Raw genomic sequence first — 22,790 nt, 5'->3', positions numbered from 1 at the left:
CAGGTTTCCATTATGATATCAATTTAGGAGTTCCAACTTTCTGTGCGATTTTTCTGTACAATCGATATCATTTGATATAAATTTCATTTGAATTTGATGACATTTGCATATTTTATACCCTTCTCGTAATTTTGTTGTAGTTTCAAAATTACTTTTTCTCATATATCTTCTTTGGTTGGTTAATGCTTATTTAGTTGGGGTTTTGATTAGCTTGATCAATTGCTTCTCTCCAATTAATCTTAATTATAAGTAGAAATTCTTAATTCACGGGTCATATATTATGCTTTATAAATAATAAGTTAAGGAAGGGTTAACACGGGACCAGGATGCCTTTATCTTGTGTCTTTTCTTGAAAAATGATTGAGACTAAATTTTTATCCCGTATTCCATTCCATTTTAAAAGTTGTCTTGTCCTGTTAGGGATCGATATGAGATCAAGACATCTCACTATTCTCGATAAAGCAAACAATATGGAAAAAAAAAGGTTTGGATAACAACATTCATTAAAATTTTAAATCACGTAATTCATTGAGTTTAAAACAAAAACAACACGATAACATAAAGTATAATAATTTAAAGTTAATTATTGAATTACATCAATTACATCTATAAATGTACAATTTAAAGTCAAGTATACATAAAATATAGTACATTATCATAGTAATTACAAGTGATTCTAGGCTATAAGAGTAATAGTAACATACAAGCCAACATCCTCACCTTCTCATGGCATCACCATCTTCGACCCTCTCAATCTCACTTAAGAATGCCTTTACTATGTTCTCAATCTCCCTTTTTGCCTGCCTCTCTTTTGTCAATAGCCAGTTTTCAGGGGAAGCTTGTGGTCATGGAGTTATGAGCCCCTCATGGACACATTCATCTACAATTTCAGGACGACTAAATGGAGAAGAAAGGACATGCTGTTGAAGCGGTCGTTCTTTGCGATCGGATTCATGGAAGATCTCAAAACTCATCCTTTCCTAATTTGGTGCATTTTAATTGGGGTAGTTTTGTCTTTGTATTGCAATCACAAACTACACTCACGTTTCTAAGGATTTGGTTATATTTTTCAAAATTTGCAAGATTTTTTTTGTAAATAAATCTCTTATATGATGCCCATGCATAATTTTTTTTATAATTATACTTTTTTTCATTGTAAAAATTTTAGTTAAAAGATAATAATTATATGATTACCTCGTAATAACAAGATAAATAATATAATTGCAAATACAAATGCAATTTCTTAATCAAGTTATAAGCTATCACATTAACGTTAAATAACCATATACTTCTTGCAGGTTGCAGCTTCGCTAAATTATTTAATAGTAAAATGTAAAAAACATCTATAATTTTTTGCTAATAATTATAAATAAAATTGGTAAGTGTTGTATGTTCACACAAAGTTTAAAAATGAGTTGTACTATTCATGACAAATGAATAATATAATTTATTTTAGCTTTTATATTATATATGGGTTGATTGTATATTTTGCATTATTTATTTATTTTTTCTTATTCTGTTACATATTTTGGGTCAGTTTTATCCATTGATACCTTTGTAATATTAGATTTTCACAAATGATATCATGTTTACTCTGGTGAGTGTATACTTTTTGAAGAATTTGTTGGCTTGTGTCAATGTTTTTTTAAACTTGTTAATATTAAGGTTTAAATTGAATAAACTAAGATAAAATGCATTACTTAAGCCACTAGTGCCATTTATAAGATCGGATGAATCTGATTCTAGTTGCCGTCAAATGTCAATTTTGTGCAAGCGTAATTGTTTACTATGACAATTTTGTTTTTCTTGACTAGAAAGTGTATTCATAAACTAATCAACATTCACTATGACAATTCATAGTTAATAGTTAACTAATGTCTCACTCCACTTGCTCAATTATAAAAATTTGTTATTGAGAGTGTCTTTTATCGAGGAGTTGAGGAGAGTCCTCTCTCTCGTTTAGAGTTGCTTCTAGTCTGCTGCTTCTTTTCCTTCGCTTCATCTTTTTATCTATTTTAGGTATCAAGCTTGTTCTTCTCTTTATTCTACAACTTTGTCCTTCTATTATGACTAAGGATCAACGCTTTTTGGATCATGAATGTGTTCATCTCACTATCTTTTTGGGTTCATGATGAAATAAAATTTAATCCATCCAAATATATCACGTTTTTAGGAGTTATGAGAGACTGTTTATGACTTCAAGTCATACAATCTCTCAACAATCATTTTTGCTTTTCTTCAGTTGTAGTTATGATTTGAACTACATGCTGAATGGAGGACCCTGGGTGTTTAGTGATTACTTGGTCATTCTCCAACAATGGAGGTAATGTTTGCAATTACATGATTTCTCCTTCTCTCATGTTCCACTTTGGATTTATCTTCAAGGGTTACCATGCAAATTGAGTTTACACAAAGTATTTTGCTTCTTTGATTAGAAATTCTGTGGGAACCTTTTTTTTTTATGAATCCAATTTTTTGAAATCATCAAGAATGAGATTTCGTGCTTTGATGGATGTTTCAAAGGCCTTGAAATTATAAGGTGTTCTCTTTTCTGAAGATGGTTCTGAGTTTGGATTCAACATATATTATAAAAGAATTCATAGACTATGTTTCAATTGCCATCGGATTGGTCATGTTCTTCATCATTGTCATGTCATCAAACTTTTTCTGCAATATTCATATCCTTTGCTCACTCATGGGTTTTAAGATACTTGCATGAAGAATCTGTTCATGTCCTTTTTTATTGTTTTATTTTTGCCTTTAAATTTTTTGATTGGAGAGCTTTTTCTCTGGAGTTTGAGGTGATATAATGAGCTTCAATCATTCCTTGTAATATTTGGATTTCTCTGATGCAGTCAGCTTAGGTTCTTCAATCTTGAGAGTGGAAGATTGAAATACCTTCCCCCAATTTATTGGGACAGGTGTCATCGTGCATGGCAGTGGAAGATCAACTAGTGGCCTTAAAAGAAGGCCTCATATTTTTATAGGCGGATCAAACTGGCTTGAATATAGGCATTCAAAACATCAGGAAAATCTCCATTTTAAACTATCTGATGATGGCTTTTCGGATAATGCTTCACAGGTGTCATTTGCACATGGTGATCAAATTTTTATATTTATAGCTAGAATTAAGGTTGACTTATTGTCTTGCCACACCTTTACTCTTCTTAATTATCTTTCATCAGCATTGATGTCATCCAGCAATTTCACTTCAACTGCAAGTGTTAGCTACAGGTTTACTCTTACTCTACTAGTAACTAGCTAAGGTTGTTCCCACTTTTTCAAAACATATCTCAGTATGTTGAACTTATTGAACAACATGGATTCATACGTGTGACAGATTTGGATAGCAAACATCCAAACACTTCTCACTTGAGAGAAGACAAAATCTAATTGAATAGTACACACACTCATAACGCGCGAGGTGCAGAGCTAGCCTTAATCATTTATAGTGCAAGTTAGTTACAACAACAGTACCATATCATATAGCAATAACATAGAAAGAAAGTAATACAAAACAATTAAAGAATAAAAGAAAAATAAATTAATATTTATACAAATCAACTAATCTTAGGCCTGTTCCTTTTAGTATTGGGCTGTATATTATAGATAAGCTTGGACTTGTTGAGTTTGGATTTTTTTTCTAACATTCCCCTGCAAACGAGAACCTCTAACAGCAAGTCCTAGTTTATTTCTCAACAACACAAACTGAGTAGAAGGTAGATGCTTTGTTAATCGGTCTGCAACTTGATCTTTTGTCGGTACATGGTGAATAACAATCTTTCTTTCAGTCACCAGATCTTAAATGAAATGAGTATCAATTTTTATGTGTTTAGTATATGCATGATAAACTAGATTAGATGCTAATGCTGCAACACTGACATCATCACACAATATAGTTGAAGGATGTGTTTGCTTTAATCCTAGCTCTGTAAGTAAGGATCTTAACCATACTAACTCTAATATTGTGAGCTAATGAATGATATTCTGATTTGACACTTGATCTAGCAACTACTGTTTGTTTCTTTAAGGACCATGATACTAATGATCTACCAAAGTAAACAAGATAACCTCTAATAGATCACCTATCATCTAGACATGCTACCTAATCAGCATCAGAAAAAGCGACGAAGTCAAGAAAGTCAGATTTCTTGATATGCAGACTAAAATCAAGTGTGCCTTGTAGATATCTCAACAATCTTTTTACAGCTTGCCATTGAAGTTATATTGGACAAGATAAAAATTGACTTAATTTACTCATTGCAAATGCTATATCAGGATGAGTATTAGCTAGATATTATAGTGAACCAACAATCTTGTGATAATCAACACTTTCATCAACATTCAAAGGATTACTGTTAAGACAAGATAAGGTTTGTCTTGAAGTCATGGGTGTCTTGCAAGTAGAAGAACTATTCACGTGACACCTTTTGAGTAAATAATTAATATACTTTCCCTGACTGAGATAAAAACCATTCTCATCTTTGGATATTTTAATCCCTAGAAAATAATGAATTGGCTTAAGATCTTTAAGAGAGAAGATTTCACTAAGACGTAAAATGAACTGATACACACTTTTTGAATTACTCCCAATGATCAAAATATCATCAACACAAATAAGAATAATTTAAACTTGCTCACCATTCTAGAAAAAGAACAGAGAAGTATCACTTTTGTTGTTTTGAAACTTTCATGAAATAAGAATGGATCTTAAATGTTCAAACCATGCACATAGAGCTTGTTTCAATCCACAAAGCGCCTTTTTCAAACGACAAACACGATGAGGCTTAGTTTGATCAACAAAACCTTCTGGCTGAGCCATAAACACTGTTTCTATCAAGTACCTATTCAAAAATGCATTATTAATGTTGAACAACCCATGATTTAGCTGCAGCGAAAGTAAGAAAAACCTAAATTGTTAAAGGTTTAATCATAAGACTAAAAGTTTCACCATAATCTACTTCAGGAGCTTATAAGTAACCCTTGGCTACAAGTCTAGCCTTGTACCGTTCAACAGTATTATCTCGATAAAGTTTAGTTTTAAATAACCATCGACATCCAACAATATTTTGAGAAGGATGAAATGGAACTAATTCCCATATTTGATGTTTGACTAGTGCAGTATATTCAGTATCCATCATCACCTTCTAATGTGGAATATTGAGTGCTTCAATAGTAATTTAAGGTTTAAATTGAAGAGATTTTGAATCTGACTAAGCTAAGCCCACAAAAGGATGTTTTAGTTTAAAGATCCCATGTTTTGAACGTGTAATCATAGGATGCACATTAGACATTGAGTTTATGGGATGAAGATAAAAAACACACGTATCAACATCAGGTAAACATATGAGACTCAGACTCATGAGAACTAGTGGGCTTGTCGAAATTTAAATCGTGTGGTATAATAATGGGCCCAGTAGATACTAAATCTTTATTATGCTTAGAGACCAATTATAGACTAAGAAGAGACATATCTTCATTAAAAGACGACATCGTATTATTATATGCAAAGGAGAAGAATCATCACTACCATCTGCACTATTAGAAGTTAGATGAGAGTACTCTGTTTCAAAACACATAAAACAGGGTACAATAATTAGAGGCCATAACTGAGAATTTTACTGATTAGAAATATCTGATTCATATGACATATGCTACTTAGCTTGTCCTGCAAAAAGAAAATTATTTTCATTAAAAACCATATGTCGAGAAATAAAAATTATTCTAAACAGACTAAGGCACTTATAGCCTTTTATATAAGATTAGGACCCAAATAAGTGCACTTCTCACTCCTGAACTCAAGTTTATGGCTATTGTATGGTCTTAAACAAGGAAAACATGCACAGTTAAAAATCTTGAATCTACCAAAATTCGATTTTGCTTGACCTCAAAAGGAGACAAATCATCCAGAATAGGAGTAGGTAATCTATTTATAACATATATTGCATTCATAAAAGCTTCCTACTAGTACTGTAGTGGTATTGAAGCTTGAGCAAGCATGCTTAGTCTTGTTTCAACAATATGCCTGTGCTTACGTTCAACTCTACCATTTTGTTTAGAGGTGTGTAGACATGGATGATGAAATTGTATACCGGCATCTGAGAGAACAGAAGTAAAACTCCTGAACTCACCTCCCCAATCACTTTGTAAGACTTTAATTTTTCAATCAAACTGATTCTTATCTAAATTTTTAAATTGCATGAATGCTAAGAATGCCTCTCCTTTTGAACGAAGAGAATACAACCAAGTAAATCGATTGTAATCATCTACACAAACTTATGTAGTATATAAATCTAAATTTTGAATTAACAAGAGCTGGACCCCAAAGATCTATAAAAACAAGTTTTAATGGTGCTTTACCATGAGATTTGGACATAGGAAATGGTAGTTTGTGCATTTTACCATATTGATAAGCATCACAAAATTTAAAACTTTCATTACTATCATGAGAGACATTATATTGCTTTTAAAAACTTTATGAACTGTCTTACAAGTAGCGTGACCCAAACGTCTATGCCATGTATTTAAAACAGTAAGATCAACAACTGATTTACTAGTAGTATTGTGATCAAAATAACATTGAAAAACTTGCGGACTTCCTTCAACTTTATAGAGACCTTCACTTCTCTTTCCTTTAAGCAGTGTTCTGCCCGTTCTTAGATCCTTAATAACACAACAATTAGAGAAAAATTGAATCAGTACATCATTGTCCAAAATAAGCTCAGAGACATTGAGTAAATTTTTCTTAATTTCTAGAACAACAAGAATATCTTTCAGCAATAATTTATCATTAGATGCACAAGATATAAAACTAGATGCATAACCTGTTATTGATAAATCATGACCATTTCCAACTTTTGAAAGTACTCAAATTTCTTGTGCCTACAAAGTTACCAATCACATTAGTCACATGGTTTGAAGCACCATTATCTAAATACCACGCTGGGTCCTGTATAGTGTAGGACGTTGCAAAATATGCAATTGTTGAATCATGATTATGATCTCTTAGAGAGAAATTTTGATCATAACGATGATAGAAATCTTCAACTGTGTGTCCAGGCTTTGTACACAATTGGCGTTTTACTCGATTATTATTGGACCTAGATCTTCTGTTTTGCCCACGATAACCACGATTCCTACTAGAACCTCGCCATGCAGAATGAGTTCCTCCTGATGAACCCTAACTATCACTAGAGGAATGACTATTATAAAAACTTAAAGCAGCGAGAGAATTACCTACAGCATTAACGCTGTGAAGATGTTCAAGGTGATTCTCATAAATGAGCAAGGACGACTACGAATCAATCCAGGTTAGATTCTTTTTATTAGAGAGATGAACAACTATAAGAGTATATTCTCCATTAAGACCTGATAGTATCTGCATGACTAGATTTAAGCGAGGAAGAGGATGACCTGCAAGGGCCATATTATCTGACATAACTTTCATCTGGCTCAAATAAGCTTCCATTATGAGAGAACCTTTCCTAGTTCTCTGAAATTCATTTCACATAAACGTAAAACGAGCTTTGAAATTTAAACATGTGAGGTCTATCACAGCACGCCATAGCTAAGAAGCAGTCAGACAATACAGGACTTGAGAAGCAATATCTTGAGTTAGAGACCTTAGTATCCATCCATGTATCAATTGATCGATGGATTGCTAGTCTTCAAAGGCTAGATTAACAATAACATCATTTCCTTGAGGAATAAATTTTAATGGACTTGGTCACATACCAGTCACAAAACCCTAAAGTCTATGTCTTCTTAACCCTAAAAGAACAAAGTTATGCCGTAAAAGATAATTGGATCTATCTAGCTTGATAAATCTTGCCTAATTAAGGCTGTTGAGGAGTAAAACAGTCTTAGTTTGAATAGCTGATATGCCTCCAATGGAAGGAATGAATGAGGAAGAAGATGCTAGAGGAGTCACAGAGGTAGAAGATGAGAAAAGAAATGGTGCTGTGGAAGAGATGAAAGTTAGGGAGCTTAAGGTAGATAGCAATGGAAAGGTAGCCGTGGACGTTTGCTCTGATACCAAGACAAAATCTACTTGAATAGTATACATACTCACAATGTGTGAGGTGCAGAGCCAGCCTTAATCATTTATAGTGTAAGTTAGTTATAGCAGCAATACGACATCATACAGCAATAACGTGGAAAGAAAGCAATACAAAACAATTAAAGAATAAAAGAATAATAAAGTAATAATGATATACATCAACTAATCTTGGGCCTGTTCCTTTTAGTATTGGGCTGTATACTATTGATAAGCTTGGACTTGTTGAGTTTGGATTTATTTTTAACAAGAGAAAATCAATTCATTCCATACCCTTATTGTCACCATAATCATCATCTCCCACTTTTGTGCTTCCTAATAACTCCTTTTTTAAGTGACCTTAGGTTCCTTTATACTTCACTTACTTCTATGTCTCTCAATAGGCTATCTGCTTCTTAGCTATGTAAATGAGATTTTTTCCTTTGTTTTCTAAGAATGAAACAAAGCGTGCTTTGATATTTAGGTTTGATGAATTTCGTGCCAAAAAACCTAGGTCTTGGCGAATGTTTCCTAAAGGGACCTTCATGGATTGTAGCATAATCGTGAAGGTTTATCATTTGTCATTGCAGCTTTTGGAACTTTTCTTTCGTGTCTTAGTTTCGCTTGCATGTTAATGTTTGGGAGAATTTTAATACAGAACCCTTTACTAAACTTATTTACATTTTAAGCTTTTAAATTTTTAAAATTTCACTGCAATTTAGGATTACTAATTTGATATTAAATTTTTAAGAGAAATAACAAAATTGTCCCTCCTTTAAATTAATATCAAAAGTTTCTTATTTTACTTGTTAATTGCTCCACTTCACTTGTTTACTTACTTATGAAATGTTGTTAATTATCCTATTTAACTTGTTTCATTTTAGGTGTTTAAATAATCTTAAGACAATTTGTTAATTTTTATATTGTATGTTGTTCATTTCCTTATAGACAATTATTAATTGTCTTAGGGTTAAGGTGTATTTTTTTCTTTAAAGTATTTTTCAAGGAGCACCCAACACTTTAACATTTTTGTTAGAGTAATTTTGTCTTTAAAGTTATCAAAACGAAGAATTTTTTCCATTTTTGTTAAAATTCCAACATTGATTGGTGGAAAATTTGACGGAAAGGGCAAAAATGCTTCGTTTTGATAACTTTAAAGACAAAATTGCTTCAACAAAAATGTTAGAGTGTTGGGTGCTCCTCAAAAAATACTTGAAGGGTAAAAATGCACCTTTATCTATTATCGTATTTCACTTGTTTATCACTTTACTTCACTTGTTCATTACCAGACTTTCAGTTAATTTCATTCCAAAAAAATAAACAAGTGAAGTAGGACAGTCCTAATATTAATTTAAATAAAAAACAATTTTATCATTTTTTAAAAATTTAATATCAAATCAATGCTCTTGAACTAAAATGAAATTTCAAAAATATAGAGACTTTAAATATAATTAAAACAATTGAGTATGATCAATGGCTCTTTATTAAAATTTTCACTTTGTGTGCCTTTTATACATTGGTTAGATGTCTCTTGGGTCATGATTTTATAATTTTCAAGCAACAACAAAGCTCTCTTGGCTTAGGATATACAAATCCTATGAGATCTTTCTAAAACATTTTGATTTCCTCTTTCTTAGGAAATCATTCATTTTTTTGGCTTGCGAAGCTTTTCAAACTGTCGGATAGGCTAATCTTTGAATTGGTTACTTATTTCCTTTGGGCAAGCTTTCTTAAATTTTATCTCCTTAATGATCTACGTGTTCACACATCTGGCAAGGATGATCCGAAGACTCTTTTTCTTTGTTCAGTTTGTTTCCAATCTGGTGTGTTTTTGTAGTTTGGGTTCTTTCTTTGTTTAGCGTCCAGTTTATTTTCTTATGTAACTCAGACTTTTCTGCTAGGATTTCTAAAAGCCTTTTTTGTGTGTGTTTGTAATTGTTTGATATTTAATATATATTGACTTATTTTCAAAGAAAAAAATAAAAATCTGCTAATGGCTAGAATTTGATAATAACTCTTTTTCTTTTTTGGTAAATAGATAAAACTGAACAAAACTTTCTACTTTATTGAGTGGAAGGTGAACAACAAAAATCGTCTCCAGGTAAAAAATGAAGGCCAAAAGGTGGCGCCAATGCACGCTTGGCAAAGTAGTCAACGTCCACATTTTCCTCTCTTTGAACAAAGCCATGCTCAGTCGTTCAATCCCACGACAGCTTATTGCAGCTCCCAAGGGGCAAACTCCAATTCTCATGAACATAATTGCGGCTCTAAGGGTCTGTTTGGTTCAAGGGGAAGAAAGGGAAAGGGAGGGGAGGTGAGGTGAGGGGAGAGGAGGGAAGGGAAGGGGAGGGAGAGGAGGGGGAAGGGAGGGGAGGGGAGCTCCCCCCCAATTTGAAGGGGAGGCTTTGGAAGGGAGGGGAGGGAAAATTTTAAAAATTTCCCCTCCCCTCCCCTCCTCCTAACCAAATGAGGGGAGGGGAGGGGAGGGGCTCCCCTCCTCCTAACCAAATGAGGGGAGGGAAGAGGAGCCCCTCCCCTCCCCTCCTCCCCCCCAACCAAACGGGGCCTAAAAAGATGATGCCTAACTTTAAATGTGAAAGATAAAACTATTACTTCCTTTATTTTAAAATATAAAATATTTTTTAAATAATTAAATTTTAAAAATATAAAATATTTTTAATTTTTAAAATATAATTATTATATTTTTTTAAAAAATATTTTTATTAAATAGATGACTTTATTTTTTTTAGGATGAAGCTTATATAAATATGAAAAGATAAAGTTTGTTTAAAAATAAGTAACTATTTTATTGAGGGTGAAATTTGATGAAAAATACCTTACATTTTTAAACCTTAGTCAAAATATGTAAATAATTTTTAAGAGGTTAGATATTAAACAAATATAAGGCATTTTGTATTTCAATGTACAATTGATGTATTTTTTTCAAATGCCTTTAATAAATAAATTACTTTGTATTTATTTTTAAGTGAAACACCTTATTAAAAAAATAAATATAAAACGATGGTGTTAGTTTGAAGATAACTAATTAATTAAGACTGAAATTTAGTTAAAAATACTTTATCTTTTTAAATGGATCAAGTAATTAGCAAACCATTGTGTTTTCCAAATGTCTAAAACCTACCTATTATTTTTATTACTGGAGATAGATGAAGAATTTTGAATAAGAAATGCATAATTGAAAATAAAAACTGAAAAATCAGCATGGATATTTATTTTAAAAAAATTAATCTTTTAATCCTTTAATTTTTAACTCGCTGCGACTCAGTTCTTCTACTATGACTCGCTGTAACTCAGTTCTTATACTATAACTCGTTGCAATTCAGTCTCTCAACTTTTGATTCACCTATAACTTGGTCCTTATTTTTTAATTTTTTTAATTTTTTATCAAATAAGAGGGATAAAAAATACTCATATATTATTTTAAAATATCCTCATCTTGCTCATTGATGTAAGATATAAACTAACATGAAAAAAATTTACAAAAGTTAAGGGATTAATTTGTAAGTGATTCAAAAGTTGAGAGATTGAGTCATAAGCAAGTCATAGTTAAGGGACTGAGTCACAGCGAATCATAATTGATGGATTGAGTTACAAGTGATTTAAAAGTTGGAAGACTAAAAGATTAATTTTTTCTTTATTTTATTTCCTATTTTGTGTGTTTTTCTACATTTTAATAAAACGTAAATACTCTCTCCATTAAAAAATGTAAGGCATTTTTAACTGAATCTATCTCACCAATAAAATAATTACCTATTTTCAAACTAACTTTATATTTTCATATTTACTCCTATTAAACACTCTATAAAAAATATAAAGTCATTATTAATAGGAGTTTTTTATAAAAAATACAATAATTACACCTCAAAAGATTAAAAATATTTTATATTTTTTAATAGAGAAAGTATATCAGTACATGATAGGAGGAAAATTTGGAATTTTCTTCGTACAATTATTTTGGGTCTGATGGACTATATGCAGTAATAAAAGATAGGAAAAACATAATTAGTCTAATAATTTTGATGTGATTTGATATAGGTTTTTGTATTTTTTGTGGTTAAAACAAATAAAAAAAAACTATGAAGACCTATAATAAAATTTTTTAAAATAATACCCTCTCCATCTCTATATATAAAATATTTTTAATCATATTATGTAAACTAATAAAAGTTGATTATTTTTTTATTGTAAATAAAAAATAAATCTCTTTTTAAAAATGTAAATTAATGAAAATACTTATCTTTTTCTCTTTTCAATTTAATAAGAGTATAATGATCTATTCATTAAAAATTCTTCCTTTATTCTTATATATAAGAAAAAAAACTATATCACATAGTTTTAAAAAGTTAATTAATCATAATAATTATGTCTAAAAATAAAAAAATTAGACTAAAATATCTTATATTAATCAACATAAACGTACATTAATTATTTTTTATTAATGTAAATTACGAGAGGTGATTTAAAAAATATGTAATAAATACTTATTGAAATTTCTGATTTTACTTATATAAAAAATAAGTAAAAAGTGATATTTTTTTTATAAATAAAAATGGAGTAGTATACCAATAACTTTTTATATTTAGGAATACAAAAATTTAAAATATTTTTTTAATACATATATATAGGAATGGAGGGAGTATGGATCAATCATTATGTGTTTTTCTTAAACAAAAAAAAAAAGCTTAAAATATTAATCAGAAGGTGGGGAGAGAGCAAAAACGTTTGCCAACAAATGAAGGGTCGTAAAGCGCACTCCCAGAGAAAATGGCGGATTGGTGACCAAAACCGGGGAAGGTGCGCCATACACCATCAGCGATGGGCCCTCTAGGGGTTGGTAAGGTAAAGTGAGGGGGTCCCATTTCACTCCGTTGTCCACTCACAGCATTGTTTTTGGCCAATCTCCAATCAGATTTTTTTTTTTTGGGGGCGCCATAACCATTTAAACGCCCCAGTAAAAGTCTCAACAAACTCTGATAATTGAATAAATTTTAGTATTTTATACTAATTAATTGTAATGATTCTGAGGGTTTTAAAATTTTGGAGTAACTCAGAAAGTCAGAACAGTAATTACATCAATTTGATTATTTGGACAAATTAATATTTTTAAAATCTTCTGGCCTGACCTTTTGGTTTGTACCATCTCCCTATAAAATAGGCATCTGCTTCGTCGTCGGCGGATCTGAATCTCGCTCACACTCTTCTCTACCGCTGATTATATCACTTTGCCAATTGCCAAACCTGCGCCGCCCTCTCTTCTGTGATCTCCCCTTCCTCAAATGGCATCCGAAGGTATCCTCCTCGGGATGGGCAACCCTCTCCTCGATATCTCGGCCGTTGTCGATGACGAGTTTTTGCAAAAGTAAGTTTCCTCGGTCCTTATTTTCTTGCTTCGTTTCTGGACCGTAATCTCTATTCCAGATATCTATTCAAAGATCTAGTTTACTTGTTGATATGTTTTTGAATCCATTACAAACTGATGGTTTTTAGCTTGGTTGATTTGCCTTGCTGAATTTCACGGTGGCGGATCTATCTTCTTCTCTGCCTCATTCTGCGCGTCTTTGTTGAGCTATATATTGGCATGATTACGCATCGTCTGCATATGTTGCTAACTTGTTCTCTTTTTGAAGATTTTTAGTTTTACTGATTGGTTCCACATCTCTCTATAATGCTGAACAATGAGCCTTTGCAGCATACACCAAGGGCTTGTAGTTTGACGATCCCGCATGTATTGAAGAAAAGTGGGAAGTCATCATTTTGTTTTCCAACGTTTATCGAGATTATTTGGAGGTGTTTAGTTCGGTTTCGGAAATACTAGGATACTTTCTAGGATAGCTATGGGCTTGTGTTGTTATTTTGAGAAGTCATCTCTGTTCGGTTCTGCTTTGAATTTATTTATTTCTGTATCTCTAACAGCATTCTGAAATTAGAGAAGAAAAATTCAAGAAAGCTCTTGCAAATTCTCGCTGTTCTTAGTGATCTGACCTCATTTATGTGACAGATACGGCATCAAGTTGAACGATGCAATTCTTGCGGAGGAAAAGCACAAACCTATGTAAGAGATACCTTGCTATGCTTAGACCACAGTTGTTTCAACTTTACGACCACAGTAGTTTCAACTTTACAAGCTTCTTGATATTGCTCATTGCTTGGAATCAATTACGATTGAAACCAACATCCAGCAAGCTTCAATTTTCGATATCTCTCCTCTTCCCAGCCCCTACTGATTTCTCTTTTATCATGATAGTTTTTTAAGAGCTAATATGATCATCCAATCATCTCAGGTACGAAGAATTGGCAACAAAGTATAACGTGGAGTATATTGCCGGAGGTGATTCGTTTAGTCAGAAATATTGGATTTTAGATAATTGATTTTCTTCTCATGTTATTGATGAAGTTCTGGGCAATAAAGTGCACATTGCATAATAATAGTTTCTTTACTTGTTGGCAGGTGCTACTCAGAATTCTATCAGAGTTGCACAGGTATATAGCCTTTCGTAGGTGGCAACATGATACTGGAAAAGTTACGGTCAAAGTAATTTACTATTTTCCATTTTGTTTTATAGTGGATGCTTCAAATACCTGGTGCAACAAGTTACATGGGTGCCATAGGAAAGGACAAGTTTGGGGAGGAGATGAAGAAGAACTCAAAGCAAGCTGGTGTAAATGTGAGTTTTAGTTTTTCTTTCTTCAAATCGTCTCCTCTGAATCTAAACTATTCCCTGGACTCTTTGCATTTTGAACTAACTCTATTCACTTGACTATCAGGTCCACTACTATGAAGATGAAACTGCACCCACTGGCACTTGTGCTGTTTGTGTAATTGGTGGTGAAAGGTCAGATGAATGAGCAGCCCTTCAAATTTTTTTTTAAATACATATCATTCATGCTGCTTTCGAAGTGTACATCTTCATCTTGATGTTTAGTTGACGCAAACTATAGTCAAAGCCTTTTGGGATTTACCTAAATATCTTTCCATTTTAAAATGCTTGTTTAAATGGAAATACAGGTCTCTTGTTGCCAATTTATCAGCTGCAAATTGCTACAAGTCTGATCATTTGAAGAAACCAGAAAACTGGGCTTTAGGTACCCTTTTGGTCTATGCAGTCCCTGTATTATTGTTTTCCCTCCCCTTGATTCCCTATGACTGAGATCGCATTGTGCAATGTTTTCTTAAACAGTTGAAAAGGCCAAGTATATCTATATAGCTGGCTTTTTCCTTACTGTATCACCAGAATCCATTCAATTGGTTGCTGAGCATGCGGCAGCAAATAACAAGGTAAGATGTGATTTAAAATTGGCAATCCCTATTTCCCATTCACTAGCAGTTTCTGACATGTTTCTATTCTAAATTGGCATGCAGTTCTTCTTGATGAACCTTTCTGCCCCATTCATCTGTGAGTTCTTCAGAGATGTGCAGGAAAAGGCTCTGCAGTAAGGATCTTTGTCTGTTAAATTTGAATGGAAAAAAAAAATTACATATCTATCTAATGAGTGTCCTTTCTGGGATTCAGGTATGTGGACTTCGTTTTTGGAAATGAGACCGAAGCTAGAACTTTTGCTAAAGTCCATGGTTGGGAGGTAATCATAACTTAGCAAATATGTTGAAATGCCCTTTTGGGGTTTAAATGCTGACCGATTTACGTTCTCCTGATGAATAGACTGACAAGGTGGAGGAGATAGCTGTTAAGATCTCCCAATGGCCAAAGGCATCCGGAAAGCATAAAAGAATTACTGTTATCACACAGGGTGCAGATCCTGTGTGCGTTGCTGAGGAGGATGGCAAGGTGAACTTGTTTCCTGTGACACCGTTACCTAAAGAGAAACTGGTTGATACAAATGGAGCAGGTAATTGTCTCGTTGCTTATGGGAGTCGTACTGCAGAACAAAGTCTTATATATGGTTATGTGCTTAAATTCTTGAATATAAAATTCCTTTTTCACGGTAAGATATAGGTTCATAATATTGTGGAATCTATAATTATCGGTCATGTATATTACTTCACGTATATTATATCATGCAACCAAGTGAATCTAAGTGTGTATTTATGACTGAATAAAACTGATTGGGGGCTAAGGTTTAGACTTTTGTTGGGAAAGAAATTCGTTGGGCTATGGGGTTTGAGCCTTTTAAAAATCTGTAGAAGTCTAGCTCTTTGCTCTAGCAGTCATCAGCTCAATCACTGAGATGCGAATTTTGTCCGCCGAACATGCTAGTGAAATTATGTTGAAGTCCACCTTTCTTTGTGGTCGTAGGTGATGCATTTGTTGGAGGGTTTCTTTCACAGCTGGTTCTGGGAAAGCCCATTGAAGAATGCGTGAGGGCTGGCTGTTATGCAGCAAATGTTATCATCCAAAGGTCAGGCTGCACCTACCCGGAGAAGCCTGATTTTCAATGAATGTAGTTTCCCCGAACTTGGACGTCCTTGAGAAATTTTGGTTGTTAAAGTGTCGTTTGTGTCATTTTGATTCTCATCCAATCGTACTTATCTAATTACTTGCCGGTCTTTGTAATGACCGGGGCATTGGGGATATATTGTTGTAATTCCGGCTGGTGAAAATACTCAAAAGAAGTTGCTGAGAACGGAGGCAATAACTGGAATACGAAAATAGCTCCCCCTGCATAATTTAAATCTAGCAAGAGCATGTTTTCGTCTTTGACTTGTTTTACTAATTTGTCTGTTCCCAAGTACCGTTGCTTTGCTTTGCTTCGCTTTTGAGGGAAACAATCCACCATGTGGCTGCCATATGGGTTATTTCTTTTCTTTTTTCTTTCTAAATCAAAAGGAATATTAATTCAAGGACCACTCAAAGCCTATTAGCTTTACAAGAATCCCCTCCTCCCTCAAAAAAAAAAAAAAAAAACTCTCCCCGACACCCACGTGGACACACAAACTCTGGGTTTGGCTATGAGCATGGACCTTTCTAAACCATGCGAGCCCAGCGAACAAAAAACACCAGGAATTACTAAGGCACAAAATGGCGCAAAAGGTCTCCTTATTTTTATTTACGGCCTTTCCCGTGTTTTTGTTCAAATAAAAAGCTTGTTTCCGTGTTGAGATATCTACCTGAAGCATTTTAATTAATTAATATTAATAGCATCGTTATTTTGCTGATTTAATGTGATTTTTTTCCCCTTAAAAAGTGGGAGTGAATCAATTGCCATTCGAGATGTAAATTATTATAAGTAATGAACTTGGCTTCGCCCCCCCCCCCCCCCTTAAAAAAGCCATTCGAGATGTAAATTATTATAAGTAATGAACTTGGCTTCCCCCACTCCCCCACCCCTCTTAAAAAAATAGGATAGTAATGAACCTGCTTTTATTTTTTTGGCCAGAGAAACGAACCTGATTAAGAAAGGTATTGCGATTATTTACTTAATTTTTCAATTAAACTTAAACATAATAATATTTATACTTTTACAATTTATACAGACGATAATTATTATTGCACATCATTAAAAATTGTTTTAGACAACAGAGAGAAATGGTTGGCCACGAAATTGACAACGGAGAGAAATGTAAGAATTTTATTTATGAAAGTAAATTATTAATATTTATGTAATTATTTTATATTCGTATTGAAAAATTATAAACGATAGTATGATATAAATATTTCGAACGAGGAATTGGATGCGGGCTAAAAATTCTTTTTTCGTTCGCCCACCACCAAATTCCGAGAGCGTGCGGTCCACAGCCTGATTGCGCGTGTTCTGCTTTCATCCCTACCCGGAAGTCCTGAGGGGCATAGCCATCTCGCCTCCTGGCACCGACGAGGAAGCCGCTTTGTGGTCAGAAACACCAAAAAGAAGGCGAAAGAGAAGGCAACTCCTTCAGAGATCGCTGAACCGCCATGAACGATCATCCTCGGCTGCAGAATCTGCGTACAACTGCCCAACTTCTCCGACAATCAGCCTCTTCTTTTACCTCCAATCTCCTTACCTTCCTCTTCCTTTCTCTCCTTATCTTGTCCTTCCGCACCTTCGTTGAGAACGGTACTACTTATGTTACCTCTTTCATTGATCGTGACCCCTCCCTCAAAGCCCTTCTTTCACGCCTTGACCTCGCCGGAAACAGTAACCAGCAACGCCACCGATCGCCCGATGATCCTTCGTCTAAGGGTTTGCGCCGCCAACGCCGCCGCCCCTTCCTACACCTCACCCGAGTTGGAACCCTAGACGATGACTTTTTCTCCGGCGATGACGACGATGGTCGTAGTTTGTTCGGGCCCAACAGGAGCGCCCCTGAAAATGGTACTTTTGTGGTGTTGGGCGCGTTTGGCTTGAAGTCAGTGTTCTCGGATCATGTAACTGATAATGGAATTAGGGTGTCGGAAGTGGTTCGCTCTGGAGTTACATTCAAGGCGGAAGGGTTATCATTTACTGATGATAAAGACAGCGAGGACGAGAACGATAGCGGAAATGAAAAGGTTGATTTGGGAAATGGTCAAGATGTGGATAAAGCCATTGATTTGCGTTTCTTTATGAAGGGATTGGAGCTCGGCCGCCGTGATGCTGCGACTCTGTTTTTCCTCATCAGTTTCTTATCTGCGGCCTACGGATGGGTGATTTTAGTTTTTCTTGTTACTTATTCATGGGTCTTAGGCATCGTCTTCATTACTGTGGTCAAGGATCTGTTAGGGAGGTATAGTTCCATCGCTGCGGTAATTTGGGATGGTTCCAGATTGGGTCTTAAGAGGCTTTCAGGGTTTATTCTGATGAGGTGGGCGGTGAGGGACGCGTTGACTCAGCTTCTGGGGCTGTGGTATTTCGGTGATATCGAAGATCAGTATTCTTTCTTCAAGCTTTTCGTTAGATTGAAATTAATGCCATTCTCAGTCATGTCCCCATGGGTTCGAGGGTTTGAGAAGCAGATTTCTGGATTCTTGCTTGCTTGGTTTTTTGTTGATACGTTTGTCGCTTTTATATTTTCTGTTGATGCCTGGGTTGCCATAGTGGACTCTAGGAGGAGTGGGAGAGAAATCGTGAAGGAAGGTTGTTATTTGATATCTACAATGTTGAACCAAGGCATAAAAATAAAATGCTTGGAAGCAATATGTTGTGGATCGTTTGTGAGATGGGTTTTAGCTCGAATTTGTGGGAGGTCTTTTGCTAAGATGTTCCAGTCAACAATGGAAGTTTACTTCATGGTTGCCTGGCTGCTGTTTTACTTTGCGGCCAGGTGTAGGGATGCCGATTTACAGGGTAGGAGGTTTGGGCAGAGAGAACTTGAGGGCTTGATTGAAGGTCGTAGATGATACTTGGAACTCATCAATTGTAATGCTTATTTTGCAGCAATGTTCCACAGCTTTATGTGTCCCACTTTTGTAGTCCCTGTTGACCATCACTTCCATTTTGTAGTTTTATGACCAATTATGTGTTGTATGTATTTCACAGGAGGCAAATATACTACTTGTGTATATTCTGAATGAGGATAGTTCATTTGTAAATTGTTCATGCGGTCACTTATTAGCAGAACAAAAAGTTGGTGATGATAGTAGTTAGCCACACTATATGATGAGAAGTAGAGGATGGTATTCATTTTTCTCAATGAAGGAGGGTGGCGTATTGTCATGACCACATTAACCATGGTTTTCTTTTTGCTGTTTTGTTTTGACAATTTATCGCATGAGTCGGGATATTTGGTTTACACTAACAACGGTAGAAGTAAATTAATCTGCTAGAAGGAGGAAAACTATTATTTCAGTCCTGAATATCTTTAAGAAAACAACCATACTTTTGTCTTTCCTGGTTTTCAGCATCTTTTGCATACGATTTTGCTTATGGGGTGCTATTGTTGTTTGCTTATACTTTCCCTGCGGCAATTTCATAGAATTTATTTTGCATTCCGCAAGGACTTGGAATTAGGATGGATGGCAATAGCGATAGTGCCATATCAGAGGCGCCATTTCAATTGTTGCTATTTGCTGTTGATGAGTTATGAGTTTAATTTTACCAGACAAATTTCCAGCGGTCTGAGCTCAAGTCTAATTTTGTATTTGGCAATTTATTTGGTAATTAGTTAGGTTCTCTTGCATTGTACGAAGTCTATTGAATAAGCTACGCTGATGATAGATTGTAAAGACTTTACTCGTCAAGGATTTTATATGACACTGATGATATTGGTAATATATAAATACTTTATTTTGTTGATATGTTGATGGTATGTGTTGTTTAAAAGGGGGGAAAACATGTTAGTTTATCCCGCTGTCTCCTGAAAGGGGAAACGGAGTAAGTTGCATATTGACAGAGTTTGCGGATGCAGCGCGATTGCAATCAAGTGGATAGGAATTTGGCTGTTGAATGGAATAACTCCTTTGGCCAGAACAGAGGCAGGTATTGAGCTTGGGAATCTAAATGGAATTGGGGATGATATTATGGATTTGGGATCCGTGCATTTCTCAAAGAAATTATGCTAGTTAATAGGAATCTCTTTATTAGAACAGGCTGGTTGGATTCCTAGCAATTCCATAGGAAAGAAATATGTACAAGTGGTGCGTGGGATCCCTGAACATGATGAACTGAGCGCTAAGAACTGGAAAACCACTTGGGAAATATGCAGGCAGGGAGTGGGACACGTCGGCATCATATAGGGGGATTCCAAGAATTTGCTAGGAGAATCTATATCTACATTCATACTCCCCCTGCCTCAGTATCTATATATAAAATGTTTTTAATTAAATTACACAAATTGATAAAAGTTGATTATCTAATTAAAAGTATAACAATATTTTAATTTTATCCTTAATTATTATAAATAAAAATTAAATTTTTTTTTTCAAAATAAATTAATAAGAGTACTTTTTTTCTCTTTTTAATTTAATAAGAATATAATGGTCCATTCATTAAAAATGCTAACAACTCTTTATATTCAGGGACACAAAAAAATTCTAGAAGATTTTTTATATATAGGAACAGAAGGAGTATACATATGATGCATATAAGATCCTATTTTTCCCTGTCACGAAAACTCTAAATCTAGCGGTGGAACACGGGGGCCTCTCCATCACAGTATCATTAGGATCTTCAGATGTTTCACTGGTTCTTAAGTTAATGGTAATTCCTTTTTAGGCCGAAGTAGGTAATCCCGTTTATGTGGTCTGTTGTTTATACTTTGTAGTTTATACCTTCCAGCGAAGGGAAAAGTTTCATGGATCTGGTAGCTTCCGTATTTATTCATTCGGGTTTTGCCCCCATCTTATGGACGTGGAACTTCCTCTTCCAACAAAAAGAAAAAAGGGGGAAAAATCAATGGGTCATATTGGAAATGGGTGGAAGTGATGAGCTCTTATCCATTTTGGATATAAATCTGTCAAGGAACTACCGAGCAGAAGAGTTTATTTTTTTCTTTTTGGTTTTTCTACTTTGATAAAAACGTTATCTTTTTTCACCTGTGCAGTTCAGTTCTTTTCGATTTCAAGTAAAGGGGAAAAAGCTAAATCAAGTTTGGGAAAAAAAAAGAAACTGATTAAATGACTCAATTTTTTTTAAAAAAAAATATTTGGATCAAACCTGTTGGAAACTAAAACTCAAGGGATCGAAAATATAATTTATCATATACATTTAATGTAGATAGATGACATGCAGGGTATAGAGTTTCGCGAGTTCGAGTGAGAAAATTGAGAAGTGCAGAGAGGATCGGAGCTGAACTAAAGTGTAAAGGAAGGTGGTCCTCTTCTTATCACGTATGGCCTTCTTGCGGCCATTTCTTTCTTTTTAATTCTTGCAGCATGGCTGCCACATCCTACCACAGATGCTCTGCAGATATGAATTCAGTTTGAGATATTTCCTGTTGCCCCAAAGCACCCCTCATCATCAACCTCGCCTCAGCTTTTCATGCCATTTTCTGCATGTCATTGTCGCTGCATCTGCACTTTTAATTTTAAAAATTCTTCTCCAATTCCATGACTAAAAATCAGAAACCACTGCACCTTCAGCATTGGCTCTTGCTATTGCTCTTGGCTACTTTTGGTTCTATTCATGCTCATGCCTGTGATGTTTGTTAAAAATGATCAAGATATCGTCCTCTCCAAGCAGCAGATAGAACGCAATTGCCCCTAACCCCCCCCCCCCAAAAAAAAAAAACAAAGAAAGAAAGAAATTAAGTGAGATTTTCTGGTATTGCATATGTTTCTTTCGTACCCGACGCAGATTTTGACTATATAATAATAATATTTCTGTTTTACTTGGAAACATGATTCGCAATGCATAGTTGCTTCTTGAGGCAAATGTCGAGAAACAAAGTAACACTAATGTAACAGTTTTCATTGACCAAAAATAAAAAGAAAACCCATGAGCGAATGATTCAATAGACATGAACCTAAAAATATTACAGTATTTTGCCTGAGTTGAGAGTTTTGTCTGGTCGAAAACTGGCTTTCCCATTATGGCATCAACTTCTGGCTCTTGGAAAATCTGCATCGTTGTTCTGTTTTTCTTTCCTTCCCAGCTGCGGCGCAAATCTTTTTTCTGATGACCAAAAGATCCCGGAACAAGTGCACGGGTCATTAGCATTTGGAATTTCGTCTGAGCTTTCTCAATTGACTCAAATCATATGCCCTTTTCCCGCACAACCAGGTTCTCAGATCAAAGAGACTTAAAAGTACAGTTTGGCTGCCCTTTTTTTTGACCTCGTTATTGAAAATTCATTGGCCCAATGCATTTTCCCCATTCATCGAGTTTTTCCATGCCTTCAGGTTTTGGTCAAACAACCTTGAGCATGTTTAGATGAGTCATAATC

The 22,790-nt window shown here is 34.5% G+C and overlaps 2 protein-coding genes across 2 annotated transcripts; both read left to right on the top strand.

Moving 5' to 3' along the window:
* Window positions 1-13,220: 13,220 nt before the first annotated feature.
* LOC129307330 (adenosine kinase 2-like) lies at window positions 13,221-16,708 on the top strand. Its single transcript, XM_054948263.1, has 12 exons — window positions 13,221-13,415; window positions 14,055-14,108; window positions 14,338-14,384; window positions 14,505-14,536; window positions 14,620-14,721; window positions 14,822-14,889; window positions 15,063-15,139; window positions 15,235-15,332; window positions 15,417-15,487; window positions 15,568-15,634; window positions 15,715-15,901; window positions 16,309-16,708. Exons 1-12 carry the CDS (start codon window positions 13,333-13,335, stop codon window positions 16,449-16,451), a joined length of 1,029 nt encoding a protein of 342 aa, XP_054804238.1. The 5' UTR covers window positions 13,221-13,332; the 3' UTR covers window positions 16,452-16,708.
* Window positions 16,709-17,689: 981 nt separating this feature from the next.
* Window positions 17,690-19,636, top strand: LOC129304929 (uncharacterized). Its single transcript, XM_054944778.1, has one exon. It carries the CDS (start codon window positions 17,905-17,907, stop codon window positions 19,306-19,308), a length of 1,404 nt encoding a protein of 467 aa, XP_054800753.1. The 5' UTR covers window positions 17,690-17,904; the 3' UTR covers window positions 19,309-19,636.
* The last annotated feature ends 3,154 nt before the right edge of the window (window positions 19,637-22,790 follow it).

The sequence above is a fragment of the Prosopis cineraria genome, unplaced genomic scaffold (assembly GCF_029017545.1).
Source record: "Prosopis cineraria cultivar Desert tree isolate PC_DT_omini unplaced genomic scaffold, ASM2901754v1 PC3, whole genome shotgun sequence".
NCBI lineage: Eukaryota > Viridiplantae > Streptophyta > Magnoliopsida > Fabales > Fabaceae > Prosopis > Prosopis cineraria.
Note: the sequence above shows the minus strand (reverse complement) of the source record. Positions and strands in the feature narration are given on the sequence as shown.

What these genes read in the sequence shown, in the direction of transcription:
- LOC129307330 (XM_054948263.1), top strand. Translation starts at nt 13,333, where the DNA reads ATGGCATCCGAAGGTATCCTCCTCGGGATGGGCAACCCTCTCCTCGAT. An exon ending in ATGCGGCAGCAAATAACAAG is followed by an intron (nt 15,333 to 15,416) that starts GTAAGATGTGAT and finishes ATTGGCATGCAG; the next exon opens with TTCTTCTTGATGAACCTTTC. An exon ending in GTGCAGGAAAAGGCTCTGCA is followed by an intron (nt 15,488 to 15,567) that starts GTAAGGATCTTT and finishes TCTGGGATTCAG; the next exon opens with GTATGTGGACTTCGTTTTTG.
- LOC129304929 (XM_054944778.1), top strand. Translation starts at nt 17,905, where the DNA reads ATGAACGATCATCCTCGGCTGCAGAATCTGCGTACAACTGCCCAACTT.